This window comes from Hypanus sabinus, chromosome 12 (assembly GCF_030144855.1).
Source record: "Hypanus sabinus isolate sHypSab1 chromosome 12, sHypSab1.hap1, whole genome shotgun sequence".
Classification (NCBI taxonomy): domain Eukaryota; kingdom Metazoa; phylum Chordata; class Chondrichthyes; order Myliobatiformes; family Dasyatidae; genus Hypanus; species Hypanus sabinus.
In genome coordinates, this window is record NC_082717.1 from 4,029,970 (window position 1) to 4,046,566 (window position 16,597).

At 42.2% G+C, this 16,597-nt stretch overlaps 1 protein-coding gene across 1 annotated transcript in view; it reads right to left on the reverse strand.

Moving 5' to 3' along the window:
* Positions 1-509: 509 nt before the first annotated feature.
* Positions 510-16,597, reverse strand: part of LOC132402433 (uncharacterized) — a 62,311-nt gene continuing 46,223 nt past the window's right edge. Inside the window, exons 6-8 of the mRNA XM_059985287.1 lie at positions 7,663-7,706; positions 3,624-3,667; positions 510-1,592 (exon numbers count right to left, since the gene is read on the reverse strand). Of these exons, the coding sequence (XP_059841270.1) occupies positions 1,476-1,592; positions 3,624-3,667; positions 7,663-7,706 (205 nt within the window). The 3' untranslated portion in view covers positions 510-1,475. The remainder of the gene's footprint in view (positions 1,593-3,623; positions 3,668-7,662; positions 7,707-16,597) is intronic.

Below are 16,597 nucleotides of genomic sequence, written 5' to 3' on the forward strand. Positions count from 1 at the left end.
TAAGAGCTGGCTGTGAAACCTTGTATCGGTATGATCCCTTTACGTTTACTCCTGTATTCAACCCCGGGAGATCTCTGAACCATCAGGATGACTGCAGAAACACAAGAGGTCTAGTCACCACCACCTTTTCACAGACAATTGAACACAGATGAACACAGCACAGGGACAAGCCATGCTGTTCACTGTGATACCAAATTGAACAACTCTCATTCTGCTGAACTGCTTCTCTACCCTTTCCAAACCTCCACCTCCCTCCCGTAACGTGGTCACCAGAAATCCAACTGGCCATCAGCAGGGGAATGGAGGGTCACTGAGCCTGGGCAGAATAACAGTCCATCATGGACTAGATGGGCCAAAGGGCCAGAGTACTCTGTGACTCCCTGGGGTCCTGCGATTGACTGTAAACGGCAGAGTTGCACAACTGAGCATTCCAGTATCAAAATCGCATTGTTTAATTCATAAATACACACAGAATTTTATTTCATTAAGGTAAGACACTTTGACAGTAATATGCATATTTGCAAGCAATTTGTACACAGCTTTTCTTGCCAAAATTAATACGCTGCATTTTTATGGAATATAAATTGGGGGAGTAAACTCGTTATCTAAGAGCAGAATACATGCCTCATATTACAGCTCTAACTGAGCTGATGAAGTCTCACCCACTTTCTTGTAGCATTGACAAGGTTTCACATTAAAGGAAATTGCAATATGTTCTGTCTTCTGTGAATGCAACTTCCCAACTGACCTTACCCCCAAAATATGGGGTTTGTCTGTAATTAATTAACAAAATGTTCTGCAAAATTTGAAAATGATATCCATTTTCCTAGGTTCGTATATGTCGTATATTTCAAATAGCCTTTGATAACCAAGTCCAGCTTCTCATCTTCACCTGTGGCTTAGATACTGAGCTCGGTGAAACCATTTCTACCAATAGGAGAAGGGGAAAGGGCAGTTTACTGCCTCCTTAAAACCAGTTGCTTCAGGAAAATGTCAGCAGTACAGTGTGAAGGAAGACTCTGATCTCAAATCTCTGCTGACTCATGGAGAGGGCATCGGGTGTAACCCTGATGAAAATCCAGAGCTGGGGTCCCTAAGGCCACTACATTGAGCTCAAATCAGGAAGTGAAACTAGGTTAAATGGGAATCTTGGTCAACATGGATTGGAGAGGCCGAATGGCCTGTTTCCTTGCTGTTTGACTGTGAATTTGTGAAGGGGATTAATCTCCTGCAGTTTCAGGGAAAGCCCCTGGGAATGGGAAGAAATGGGTGGGGAGAGATGGACAGACCAGGAAGTTGTAGACCCTGTGGAAAGCAGAAAGGGGTGGGGTGGGGAGGACGTGGTGATTGTAGGATCACGTTGTAGTTGGTGGAAGTAGAGAGGTGTGACATTCCGGAGTCCCGTGTGCTGATCTTTACCAGCAAGAAGCACACACTTATTTAATGACCTGCTGCTGCTGATGAATTATTTTTAGTCACTGGGTGCGTTTGATGACGGCATATTCGGTTGTTTCCTCGGTGACTTGTATTTTTGGAGCTGTCTTCTGCCGTTGGACCTGAATATCAGCGTAAAGTATCACTGATTGCTCGGACTGGAACAGAGAAACACAGACGTTTACAGTACTGAAACAAAACCCCCCCGGTTTATATCTGACCCATCCCACAGGACATTGCTGCATTTGGCTACTAAAGACACGGTCTCTGTTGTAACCTCAGGGATCTTAGACACCAGAGATACTGACGATGCAATTAGTTTGAAGCAACACACAGAAAATGCAGACAAAGTTGAGGATCCCCACCACCATCCCATAATCACTATATCCCACTAGGAGGATCTGTTATTCGTGTATTGTTGATAACATTTGGTTTATGTGCTGTGTGGTGGATGTATTGTGGGTGACAGTGGTCCAGAAGAACAGTGTTTCGTCTGTTTGTATCCAGGTATAGTCAGATGACCATAAACTTGAACTTGAACTGAGTTCTGTTGAACGTTGTGGGCTGGTCAGGTTGGTGCCAAATATGTTGTGACACTTGCAGGCTGCCCCAGCACATCCTTGGGTGTGTTGGTTGTTAATGTATGATTTGATATACATTGATAAATAAATCTGAATGACATTTGCTAAATGTTTCCCTGCAAGGTTATGCCTCAGAATCGTTTGGCTCAGAGCAGTTTACATGTGGAGTTTTTACAAAATTGAAATACAGTACAGAATAGGCCCCTCGACCGTGACACTCAGCAACCCACCTATTTAACTCCAGCCTATCACAGGACAGGGGGAAATCAGAGTAGCCCGAGGAAACCCACACGGTCACAGGCAGAACACTCAGACTCCTGAAGTGGTGGGAATTGAACCCGTGTTTCTTGTACTGTAAGATGTTTTGTTAACCACAGAAAGAGATGGACTCTTGATAAGCAAAGGGAAGAAAAGTTATTGGAGGAGATAGGATCATGGAGTTGCAGTTACAATTGAACCACCGTGACCTTAATAAACAACAGGGCAGGTCTGAGGGTAAATTGTTAAATTGGTTTATCATTGCCAGATGTACTGAGGTCGAGTGAAGAACATACACACTGTTCACACAGATCAAATCATTTCCATAGTGCACTGAGGTCGGACAAAATAAACCAATAACAGAGGGCAGAATAAAGTGTGACGGTCACAGAGAGAGTGCAGTGCAGACAGACAATAGGGTAGAAGGTCATAACGAGGTAAATTGTGAGTCAAGGGTCTTATCCTACAGGGGATCCTTTCAAGATTCAAAATTGTTCAACATCATTTCCATTTCACAAGTGTGAAGCAGAACAAAATAATTGTTACTCTGGATCTGATGCAGCACAAAAGCACAAGGAAATAAAGAACACAACAATAAAAATATACAATAAATATAAACACTTATATTAATAGCTTATATACATAGATTGATCGTATGTCCATAAAGTGACATTTGGCACAGGACTGTCTGTACATAAGGTGACTGACAGGAAATGATAATTAGTGGTGTTTGGGATGTGGAGGGGTGGTTGGTGGGTGGAGGTGTTGATCAGTCTTTCTGCTTGTGTGAAGTATCTATCTTTGGATCTGGTGGTCCTGGTGTGGATGTTACATAGCATGGTCCCTGATGGGTGTGGGACAAACAGTCCATGAGCAGGGTGGGAGGGATCCTTCATGATGTAACTGGCCCTGTTGCAGCACCTCTCTGTACCTGTGTCCTTGATGGAGGGCAGCTGGTGCTGGTGATGTGTTGGACAGTTTGGACTGCCTGTTGTAGATCTTTCCTGTCCACAGCAGTGCAGTTTCTGTACCGTGCAGTGATGCAGTTTGTTAGGATGCCCCCTACTGTACGTCTGTAGAATGACATGAGTATGGATGTGCAAAGTCCAGCTCTCTTCAGCCTCCTCAGAAAGTAGAGGTGAAATAGACGAGTAGAGGAGAGTAGAAATAGTCTTATAACAGTGGGGCAGAAGGGTCTGTTCCTACTGCTGATTCATATTAGTGTCTAAATAAAAGGTTAAAGAGGAAGTAATGGTGTTTATCTAACAGACTTTCAATACTTGATTTATTAGGAAGTAAAAGTGTTCATGGAAAACATTCGTCAGTGTTGTATTGAAGAAGTTTACATACCACAGTAACATTTGTGGCTGCCTGGTTATCCACCTCGGTTTCAGCTGAAATAAAATGAGAGTTTGTTTGAGAACTCACAAGGGAAAATCTTACTTGACAAATCTGTTGAAATTCTTTGAAGAAATAGCAAGTAGGATAGAAAAATATGTGGTAGATGCTGTGTACTTTGATTTTCAGAAGGCCTTTGACATGGTGCCACAAATGAGGGTGCTTAACAAGCTGTGAGCCCAAGGGATTACAGAAAATATTCTTGCATGGATAAAACAATGGCTGATTGGCAGAGGCAAAGAGTGGGAATAAAGGGAGCCTTTTCTGATTGGCTGCTGATAACCCGTGGTGTTCCACAGGGGTCTGTGTTGGGACCGATTTGTTTTCTGTTACATATCAATGATTTGGATGATGGAATTGATGGCTTTCTTGTAACGTTGGCAGGTGAAACAAAGACAGGTGGAAAGGTAGGTCATTTTGAAGAAGTAGAGAGAATACAGTAGGACTTTGACAGATTGGGAAAATGGGCAAAGAAATGGCAGATGGAATAAAGTGCTGGGAGTGTATGGTCACGCACTTTGGTAGAAGGAATTAAAGGGTTGAATATTTTCTAAATGGAGAGAAAATACCAAAATCTGAGCTGTAAAAGGACTTGGGAGTTCTTGTGCAGGATTCCCTAAAGGTTAATTTGCAGGTTGAGTCAGTGGTGAGGAAGGCAAATGCAATGTTAGCATTCATTTCCAGAGGACTGGAATATAAAAGTAAAGCTGCAGAGTTGAAACTTTATAAAACACTTAAGAGTATTGTGAGCAGGTTTGGGCCCGTCATCTTAGAAAGAATGTTCTGAAACTAGAGAAGGTTCAAATGTGGTTCGCAAAAATAATCCAGGATTAAACAGCTTGTTATATGAAGACTGCTTGATGGTTTTGGGCATGTATTCACTGGAATTCAGAAGAGTGAGGGGTAACTTAAGTGAAACCAGTAGAATTGCGAAAGGCCTTGATAGAGCGGATGTAGAGAGGATATTTCCTATGGTAGGAATGTCTAAGACTAGAGGGCACAGCCTCAGAATAACAGAGATGAGGAAGAGTTTCTTCAGCTTGAGAGTTTTGAATCTGTGGAATTCATTGCCACAGGCAGCTGTAGAGGCTAAATCTTTATGTATATTTCAGGCAGAGGATGATAGATTATTGATTGGTCAGGGTGTGAAGGGATACAGGGAGAAGGGAGCAAATTGGGACTGAGAGAAAAAATGAATCAGCCATGATGAAATGGTGGAGCAAACTAAATGGACCAAATGGCCTAATTCTTTTCCGATATCTTAGGGTCTTTTGGTCTTATGGACTCTTATCTTGTTTAGTTTGTGTGCAGCACCTTGCAGGCTAATACTTCAGTGCAAAGCTGCTTTCAGTTGGCTTCTCCATAAGCTTTTCAATTGGGAGTAAAGGATTAATCAAAGAACTAACTGTATGTCCTTTAGTTTGCCATGATCACAGGTGTGAGTTCAACCAAGGTCAAATGGATGAGAATTTGAAAATCTTATTTAACTTTATACAAGACCAAAACATATGAGTTAAGGTAGCCACCTCAGCATTACGTCCATCACAGGTGGGGTTTATATTAGAAAAAATATATGCTAGTTTATCTTTTGACATATGCGCCCTGTGCACTACCTTGAACTGAATCAAGGAGTGACAGGCACAGGTAGATGAATTGTTAACTAAATGATAAATTTTATTCCATTGATCATCTGCAAGTGACTCCCGAACTTCCACATCCCAAGCACGTTTAACCTTATCATTAGACATTGTTCATAAATTCATAAGCTGTTTATATACAATTGCTATCAATCCTTTTTGAAATGTTTCAAACTGAAAAATAACAGCTATCATAATTGGTAAATGAGCAAACGGATAATTCGGTAATAAATCTTGTAGAAAATTCCTAACTTGTAAATATCTAAAAATTGTGCATTAGATATATAATTTTTGGAGAGATGTTTTTAGAATGTTATCCAAAGTCATAGGTTTGGACCTACAACCTAATTCACTTACGGCAATCTTTGGGATCACTCCGAAGGAAGCAGGAAATGTTCCGCTCAACGGATTATAGCTTTTCCAGCTTTATTGGCTAGGAGAGATATTTCGTTGGATCGGGAAGATTCTCATCCACCTAATGTGTTTTTTTGGCTCTCCTCCATTATGTTGTGTTTAAGTTTGGAGAAAATCAGAAGTCAAACGTTTGATACATCTTTTAAATTTCAGCAAACCTGGTGACCTTTCATTCAATATTGTCATAAGATTTAAATTTTCTTTTTTTATTAAAGGTAATCTTTTCTCTTCTTCTCCGTGATGTTTCCGATTTGACCACGAGGTTTTTTTTTTCCTTTTTTATAATTATATCGTCAAATGGACTGCCCAGTCTTCTTTCTTTTTCTTTTTGTTTGTTTTAGGTTAGTTTAGTGGGGTTTTTTTTCTTCTCAACAATAAAAGTTTTGAGTCTTTTTTATGAACTGTTAAGAGGAGTTGTGGTTCCTTTTATATGTTAGCTCAATACTGTACATGATTTTGACAGTCTATATTCCTTTCTTTGTACTTTTATTTAAATATGTATTTGATATAACTTCTCTTCTGTATTCATTATATTTTAAATCAATTAAAAATATTGAAAATGAGAATTTGAAGATCTTCACTCATGGATCCTTTTAGAATGGAGAGAAAGAGATATTTCTTTAGCCAGAGAGTGGTGAATCTGTGGAATTAGTTGCTACAGATGGCTGTGGATGCCGTGTTACATACATTCATAGCAGAGATCGATAGATTCTTGATTATTCATCGTATGCCAAAGAGTGCTGAATGGGTGTAATTTTTTTGCCACATGTTGCTGTGGAGGCCAAGTCAGGACACTGGGGATGAGAGGAAAATTGGATCAGCTATGATGAAGTGGCAGAGCAGACGGGACAGCTGATGGCCAAGTAATCTTGTTGTATGTCCATTGGGAGCCTGAATCACCCCAACCACAAACTGTTCCAGCTGCTACCATCTGGGAAATAGCACTGCAGAGTAAAAGCCAGGACCAACAGGCTCCGGGACAGCTTTTCCTGCCAGGCTATCAGACTGATTAATTCATGCTGATACAACTGTATTTCTATGCTATATTGACTGTCCTGTTGTACCTATTATTTATTACAAATGACTATAAATTACACATTGCACATTGAGATGAAGATGTAGTATAAAGATTTTTACTTCTCATGTATATGAAGGATAGAAAAAATAAAGTCAATTCACTAATCATGCAACTAATCTTGTTTCAGATAATTTTAATCTATATTAATTTTTCACTATCATAGAGGGATGCCCCTTTAGAACAGGGATGAGGAGGTGTTTCTCAAATCAGAGAGTGGTGAATCTGTGAAATTCTTTGCCACAGGCAGCTGTGGAAGCCAAGTCTTTACTACATTTAAGGAAAAGGTTAATAGATCCTTGATTAGTCAGGACATGTCTGCTCCTGTATCTTATGATCTTATGTTGTTAGTCTTGGTAAAATTCTGCTATTAATTTTGCATTAATGTTAACAAACTTTAGAGAATGTGCATGAATTGAGATTTTTTTAAAGTTTGCTCAAGACTGGTGATGTGTCAGTTAGTGTCAGTGCCCTGTAGCAAGCTGTCCTCTGATTTGATGCAGATGCTGAGTGCTTAATTTGGATTGTGTGGATACAGGATTTGATTGGAATTGAGACCCTAATAGAGTAGAGATCTTCGCTCCTTTTCTATCTCTTGGTATGGTCTGACTGTCATTAATTTAGGACAAAGTTCTGATGAATTTCCTTTCATCTGGCTTGTGAATCTTTATCCTTCTCTATCTCAGAGGATGAGGAATGTTTATTTGTCTGCATACATTAAAGAGAAGTGAAAAGGCAGGACTGGAGTTGCTGTTGAGGATGATGAAACAATTGATGACTCCCTTGTCCTGCATTGGGAATCATTGTTGAACATAACTATCATGTGAAGTAATTCCCTGTATGAGCACTGAAATGAACTTTTTACCTGTAACTGTGGCATACACTGTGTTCTGATCTTCAGTAGAGCACCTGGGGAAATGGTGAAGAAGATAATGTTAGTGAATTAGTTATATGATAGATGTTAATGTCTAAAAACAACTTAACAAATTTATGAGAGTTTAAAGTAGTCAGATTATCTTTTCCGGTATAATGAAGTTTTGTGAAGGTAACAGTTGTCTGTTTCATATCGGTTTCAGTACTCCTGATAGAATTGGATTATTCTCATCCTCAATACACGACACAGCAGAGTTGCCAGGATTAAGATAGGAATGGACTAGATGACTTCAATCACACTGGATACTGCAGGTGTTGGAAATCCAAAGTAATACACACAAAATGCTGGAGGAACTCAGAAGGTCAGAAAGCATCCATGGAGAGGAATAAACCATTGACATTTCAGGATGAGACTCTTCATCAGGACTGGAAAGGAAGGAGGAAGATGCCAGAATAAGAAGGTGGAGAGCGGGGAAGGAGGACAAAGCAGAAAGTGGTTTCCACATCCAGTTTCACTTTTGCAGATGAAAGTATCCAGGATCTGCTAATGTACAAATTGGAGCTCACATTCAATTGGACAGAGTCATACTGTACAGAAACAGGTCCTTCAGCCCACCCTGTACATACTGGCCCATCTCTACACTAATTCCATTTACCAGCACCTTGCTGATGAGAGCAATTCAAACACTCATTGAGTTACTTCTCAACAGTAGCGAGGTGGTTCGTACCAGTGATCTCAGTTCAGTTCCTGCCACTGTCCGTAAGGAGTTTGCACGTTCTGCACATAACTTTGTGGGATTCTGCTGGATGCTCCAGTTTCCTCCCACAGTCCAAAGACGTACTGGCTGGTTGGTTAATTGGTCATTGTACGTTGTCCCATGATTAGGCGAGGTTTAAGTTGGGGGATTGCAGGGTGGTTTGGCTCAAAGGGCTGGAAGGACTGACTCCAGGCTCGATCTCAATAAGTAAGTAAAGAGTCTATCTGGGGTGCAACCCATTGATGCAATCATGAAGACATACCAAGCGTTCAACTTCAATAGGAGTTTGAGGAGATTTGATATGTCACCAAATCAGATGGACGGTGGAGCGCATTCTAACTAGCTGCAGAACGGCCTCAGAGAGTCTCCGATACAAAGATTGCAAGAGGCTGCAGGGGGCAGCTGGGGAACAGAACCGTCCCCGTCATCGAGGACTATTAAAGAGGCAGAAACCTCCAGAAGGTTTGTGAAATCCATCATTCAGGACCCTCACCATCCAGACATCCCCCGGCTTGTGAAATCCATCATTCAGGACCCTCACCATCCAGACATCCCCCGGCTTGTGAAATCCATCATTCAGGACCCTCATCATCCAGACATCCCCCTTGTGAAATCCATCATTCAGGACCCTCACCATCCAGACATCCCCTGGCTTGTGAAATCCATCATTCAGGACCCTCACCATCCAGACATCCCCCGGTTTGTGAAATCCATCATTCAGGACCCTCACCATCCAGACATCCCCCGGCTTGTGAAATCCATCATTCAGGACCCTCATCATCCAGACATCCCCCGGCTTGTGAAATCCATCATTCAGGACCCTCACCATCCAGACATCCCCCGGCTTGTGAAATCCATCATTCAGGACCCTCACCATCCAGACATCCCCCGGCTTGTGAAATCCATCATTCAGGACCCTCACCATCCAGACATCCCCCGGCTTGTGAAATCCATCATTCAGGACCCTCACCATCCAGACATCCCCCGGTTTGTGAAATCCATCATTCAGGACCCTCACCATCCAGACATCCCCCTTGTGAAATCCATCATTCAGGACCCTCACCATCCAGACATCCCCCGGCTTGTGAAATCCATCATTCAGGACCCTCACCATCCAGACATCCCCCGGCTTGTGAAATCCATCATTCAGGACCCTCACCATCCAGACATCCCCCAACTTGTGAAATCCATCATTCAGGACCCTCACCATCCAGACATCCCCCGGCTTGTGAAATCCATCATTCAGGACCCTCATCATCCAGACATCCCCCGGCTTGTGAAATCCATCATTCAGGACCCCCACCACCCAGACATCCCCCGGCTTGTGAAATCCATCATTCAGGACCCTCACCATCCAGACATCCCCCGGCTTGTGAAATCCATCATTCAGGACCCTCACCATCCAGACATCTCCCGGCTTGTGAAATCCATCATTCAGGACCCTCACCATCCAGATATCCTCCAGCTTGTGAAATCCATCATTCAGGACCCTCACCATCCAGACATCCTCCAGCTTGTGAAATCCATGATTCAGGACCCTCACCATCCAGACATCCCTCGGCTTGTGAAATCCATCATTCAGGACCCTCACCATCCAGACATCCCCCGGCTTGTGAAATCCATCATTCAGGACCCTCACCATCCAGACATCCCCCCGGCTTGTGAAATCCATCATTCAGGACCCTCACCATCCAGACATCCCCCGGCTTGTGAAATCCATCATTCAGGACCCTCACCATCCAGACATCCCCCGGCTTGTGAAATCCATCATTCAGGACCCTCACCATCCAGACATCCCCCCGGCTTGTGAAATCCATCATTCAGGACCCTCACCATCCAGACATCCCCCAGCTTGTGAAATCCATCATTCAGGACCCTCACCATCCAGACATCTCTCTGCTTCTTCCAACTTCCAGAACGAATCAGTTTTAGGTATAACATCACTGGCATATGTCATGGAATTTGGTGTTTTGTGGCAGCAGTACATTGTAACACATAAAAATAACAAACTATAAGTTTCAGTAAGTGTGTAAATATACATAGAAATGTGTGTATGTGTAAAATTAAATAAATAGTGCAAAAAGAGAAGCTAAAAAGTGGTGAGGTGGTGTTCATGTGTTCACTGTCCATTCAGAAATCTGATGGTGGAGGAGAAGAAGCTGTTCCTGAAACGTTGAGTCTGTCTTCGGGCTCTTGTACCACGGCCTGTAATGAGCTCTTCAGGCCTGTGTGGGGCGCTGGAGAGCACTGGGCTTTGAGGTTTCCCAAGCACCTGAATTAGTTCGTTGTTGTTTAATGAGAATTACCAATTACTTACAGTTGTTTGTTTTTCTCGAGCTACTCACACTTTGTCATACATTCTCCTGTTGCTGTCTGTTTAAGCTTGTTAAGTTTATTTTGATCAGCTCAGGGATTCTGCATTACTTGTATTATTTAAGTGGATGTTCTATTAGTGCTGATTGCTGGGTCCTGGTTTCGAGAATGTTGCTTCTCACTGTGTTGCTCGACCGAGCCACCGATGTTCTTTTGGAATTATTATGAATAAACTCTGGTCACCGTCCCTACATCAGTGTCCGTCTTTCCTCTGCACTTGGGTTCTGATCTTGCCAGTGAACACTGTGACATCTCCTTGACAGTAGCAATGAAAAGTGGGCAAGTCCTGGGTGATGAGGGTCCTTAGTGTCAGTGCCAGTTTTCAGAAAAGTCATTTCTTGAAGGTGTCCTGGATACTGGAGAGGTTGTGCCCATGATGGAGCTGGCTGAGACCATGAGCCTGAAGATCCACACACGATTCAGAAATGGTTTCTAAAGTCTGCCATCAGATTTCTGAATGGCCATACACTCACGGAGAAGTACAGCTCGTAAACAGGCCCTTTGGCCCATCTAGTCCAAGCCAAAAATATTTAAATTGCCTACTCCCACTGAACTGCACTGGGACCATAGCCCTCCATACCCTGACCATCCATGTACCTATCCAAACTTCTCTTAAACATTGAAATTGAGTGTACATGTACCACTTGTTTTCACTGATCATTCCACACTCTCACCACCCTTTCAGTGAAGAAGTTACCCCTCATGTTCCCCTTAAACATCACACCTTTCACACTAAACCCATGGCCTCTGGTTGTAGTCCCACCCAAACTCAGTGGAAAAGGGTAAATGCAAGCTGTCTTTTCGATACCCTTCATAATTTTGAATACCTTTATCAAATCTTTCTCAATCTTCTCTATTCTAAAGAATATATCCTAACCTATTCAATCTTTCCTTATAACTCAGGTTCTCCAGACTTGGCAACATCCTTGTAAATTTCTCTGCATTCCTTCAACCTTGTTTACATCCTTCCTTCCTTCCTGTAAGTAGGTAATTAAAACTGCACACAATACTTCAAATTAAGACTTGCCAACGTCTTAACCTCAATACAACATCCAATCTGCTGTACTCAATACATTGATTTATGAAGGCCAATGTACCAGAAGCTTCTTTGCGATCCTATCCACCTGTGATGTCACTTTCAATAAATACAGGCATCTGTTAGTCTTGCGAGACCATGGATTTGCACCTTGAAAAGTTTCCAGGGTGCAGGCCTAGGCAGGGTTTTATGGGAGACCAGCAGTTGCCCATGCTGCAAGTCTCCCCTCTCCAAGCCACTGATGTTGTCCAAGGGAAGGGCAAGGGCTGATACAGCTTGGCACCGGTGTCGTTGCAGAGCAATGTGTTGTTAAGTGCCTTGCTCAAGGACACAACATGCTGCCTTAGCTGAGTCTTCAACTAGTGACCTTCAGATCACTAGTATTCCCAGGGCCATTATTCCTGCTGTTCTATATCACTTTTCAGTGCCCTATCATTAACTGTGTACGATCTACCCTGGTTGATCCTACCAAAGTGCAAAACCTCGCACATGTCTGCCTTAAATTCCATCTGCCATTTTTCAGCCAATTTTTCCAGCAGACGCAGATCCTTCCTCAGTGTCCATGTGGAAGAATTCAAGACTGTTTGGGGATATGTAGGGGTTAATCAAATCGCTTGTGAATGCTCTTAGAATTTAGCTAAAAGTCTTTGCAAATCTTAGAATTTAGCTAATGTCCTTCCTAAAGTCTAAATAGAAACATTGTGGCACCGCATTTACGTCATGCTCTTATTTGTTGAAAATTAGTCCGTAGTTGCAAGTCACAACCTTTGTCGAAATCTGGTGCTAGGTTCACAGTCAAGCAATGTTACTTTTTAGTGTTTTTAGTCACGTACGCTGTGCCTATATAATGAAGAGGGTTTGCAAGATGAGCAGAACCTCTGAACACTGCTTTTAGGAAAAGAGGCTGTCCATGATATTATGTATAAATAAAGTCCTTTAGTCTGAAACAATTCTCTGAGTCGGTCTGATCTATTCTGTCTGCTGCTCCTGAGATTTCTGCAACAGTCCACTCCACCCCCAATCTTGGTGTCATCTGCAAACTAGTTGATCAAGTTAATCACCCGATCATCCAGATCATTGATGTACATGACAAACAAAGGACTGAGCACCGATCCTTGCGGCATTCAATTCGTCCCAGGTCTTCAGTCAGAGGGGCAGCCATCTACTACTATGTTCTGGCTTCACGCAGGAAGCCGATGGCTAATCCAATTTACTAGCTCATGCTGAATGCCCCAAGGATCTGAACCTTCTTGATCAGCCTCCCATGTGGGACCTTGTCAAATGCCTTCCTAAGGTCCATGTAGACAGCACCCACAGCCTTGCCTTCATCCACCTTCCTGGTAACTTCCTTGAAAATGTCTATAAGATTGGTTAGACATGACCTACCATGCTGCCTATCCTTAGTGAGTCCATGTCTATCCGAATACTTATACATCTAGTCCCTTAGAATACCTTCAATGGATATTGGATAAAATTGGATAGGTATATGGACTGGAAAGGAATGGAGGGTTATGGGCTGAGTGCAGGTCAGTGGGACTAGGTGAGAGTAAGTGTTCGGCATGGACTAGAAGGGCCGAGGTGGGCTGTTTCCGTGCTGTAATTGTTATTTGGTTATTTAAGATCTCTCCCATTTGTTTTGGCTCCACAGATGGAGTACCGTTCTGGTCTTCCAGAGGACCAAGTCTGTCCCTTGCAATCCTTTTGCTCTGAACATATCTGCAGAATTCCTTAGGATTCCCTTTCACTTTGTCTGCTGGAGCAACTTCATGCCTTCTTTTAGCCCTCCTCATCTCCTTAAGTGTTCTCTTGCGCCTCGTACACTTCATAAACACCTCCTGCATTCTTATAACTGCTATGCACCTCCTTTTTTCCCTTTAACCAGGGCAACAATATCTCTTGAAGATGAAGATTCCCTACACTTAAGACCATAAGACCATAAGAGGAAGGAGCAGAAGACTCCCATTTGGCCATCGAGTCTGCTCTGCCATTTTATCATGTGCTGATCCATTCTCCCATTTAGTCCCACTCCCCTGCCTTCTCACCATAACCTTTGATGCCCTGGCTACTCAGATACCTATCAATCTCTGCCTTAAATACACCCAATGACTTGGCCTCTACTACTGCTAGTGGCAACAAACTCACCACAGATTCAGCACCCTCTGGCTAAAAAAGTGTCTTCGCATTTCTGTTCTGAATGAGCACCCGTCAATCCTTAAGTCATGCCCTCTTGTACTAGACTCCTCCACCATGGGAAACAACTTTGCCACATCCACTCTGTCCATGCCTTTTAACATTCAAAATGTTTCTATGAGGTCCCCCCTCAATCTTCTAAACTCCAAGGAGTACAGTCCAAGAGCGGTCAAACGTTCCTCATATGTTAACCCTCTCACTCCAGGAATCATTCTAGTGAATCTTCGCTGAACCCTCTCCAACATTAGCACATCCTTTCTTAAACAAGGAGCCCAAAACTACACACAGTATTCCAAGTGAGGTCTTACCAGTGCCTTATAGAGCCTCAACATCACATCCCTGCTCCTATACTCTATTCTTTAGAAATGAATGCCATCATTGCATTCGCCTTCTTCACCACCGAATCAACCTGGAGTTTAACCTTAAGGGTATCCTGCATTCCCAAGTCCCGTTGCATCTCAGAATGTTGAATTCTCTCCCCATTTAAATAATAGTCAACCCGTTTATTTCTTCTACCAAAGTGCATGACCATACACTTTCCAACATTGTATTTCATTTTCCACTTCTTTGCCCATTTCCCTAATCTATCCAATTCTCTCTGCAGACTCTCTGTTTCCTCAGAACTACCAGCCTCTCCACCTATCTTTGTATCATCAGCAAACTTAGCCACAAAGCCATCTATTCCATAATCCAAATTGTTGATATACAACGTAAAAAGAAGCGGCCCCAACATGGACCCCTGTGGAACACCACTGGTAACCGACAGCCAGAATGGGATCCCTTTATTCCCACTCTCTGTTTCCTGCCAATCAGCCAACGCTCTATCCACGTATGTAACTTTCCCGTAATTCCATGGGCTCTTATCTTGTTTAGCAGCCTCATGTGCGGCACCTTGTCAAAGGCCTTCTGAAAATCCAAATACACAACATCCACTGCATCTCCCTCGTCTAGCCTACTTGTAATTTCCTCAAAAAATTGCAATAGGTTTGTCAGGCAGGATTTTCCTTTTAGGAAACCATGCTGAGTTCTGCCTATCTTGTCATATGCCTCCAGGTACATATTCTGCTTCTCCTTCTTTTCAGATATCACCATACATTCTGTCTTTTTGCAGTTGATAGACAGACCCATTTTTGCACTTTCTTCAACAACTATATCAATTAAGTTTTGTAGTTCTTCCTCCGTACTTGCAATTAATACAGTGTTATCTGCATTTCTGAAATTATTGATGTTACACCGCCAACTTTGATTCCCAAGATATCTCTTATTTTTTGTAATATTGCTTCACTGTACACATTAAACAAATCAGGGGGGAACGCCTCTCTTGATTTTCGTAAACTGACTCACTTCTCCATCTATTCTTACAGCGGCAGTTTGTTTCCAGTACAGATTTCTGATTAGGCGGAGGTCTTTCGAATCTAGATCTAGAGTTTCCTGTAATATTTCAAATAAGTTAATGTGCTTCACTTTATCAAATGCTTTTGTGTAGTCGATAAAACAAACAAACAAGTGTTTTTCCACTTGAATAGCTCATTCTGATGGTATTCTTAACATCAATATCACGTTTCTTGTACCTTTGTCTTTCAAAAAACCACATTGTTCTTTATCTATTTCAGCCTGTATCTTACTTTTGGCACTTGTCATCAAAATTCTTAGAAGTATCTTGGTGATATGACTCAGTAAACTGCTGCTCCTATGTAATTCACATTCTATCGCTCCAGGTTTCTTAGGAAGAGTGATAAATACTGATTTTTTCATCTTTCTGGTATTATTACAGTCTCATCAATGTCACTGAATAAATCAGTAAGTTTTTCAATTCCATAATCTTCAAGGGCGATAATTTGTTCTATTACTAATTCATCAGGACCTGCTGCCTTTCCTTTCTTCATCTTATTTATTGCATTACCAACTTCAGATTTTAAAATACTTGGAACTTGAATGTTCTTAATTTCTGGTTTTTCACCTCAACTGCCTTCAAACAATTCCTGAACGACAGAGTACAGCTGTGCCTTTTAACTGACTACTAAAGCTATCCGTCCTCCTTTAATATCTCCTGCTTTGTCATGTTTAAAACAACAGAACCCTGGAATACTGAGCTGCTAATCCTGTCCCTCCTGCAAACAAGTCTCACTAATGGCTACAGTATCATAATTCTATGTGTTGATCCATGTCCTGAGCTCATCTGCCTTTCCTACAATACTTCTTGCTTTGAAATAGATGCAGTCAGGACACTAGCCACGGAATGCTCAACCATTTGATTCCTGACTTTGATGTCTTAGCAACAACTGTCTCCACAAACCTCTCCATTAACTGTTCTGGCACCCCGGTTCCCTTCCCTCTGCAACTCTAGTTTAAACCCCACTGTGCAGCTTTAGCAAGCCTTCTATCAACACTGTTTTGCAATTCAATGTTTCACACTTTTTATTTTGAATTTACAGTAATTGTATGTATACTCACTGCATGCTGACCAATAGTAACCCCATTGCCTGGCACCTTGTACCACCTCCTGTCTGCCATCAGATTTCTGAATGGTCTATGGACACTGTTTTGTTATTCATTGTTTCACACTTTTT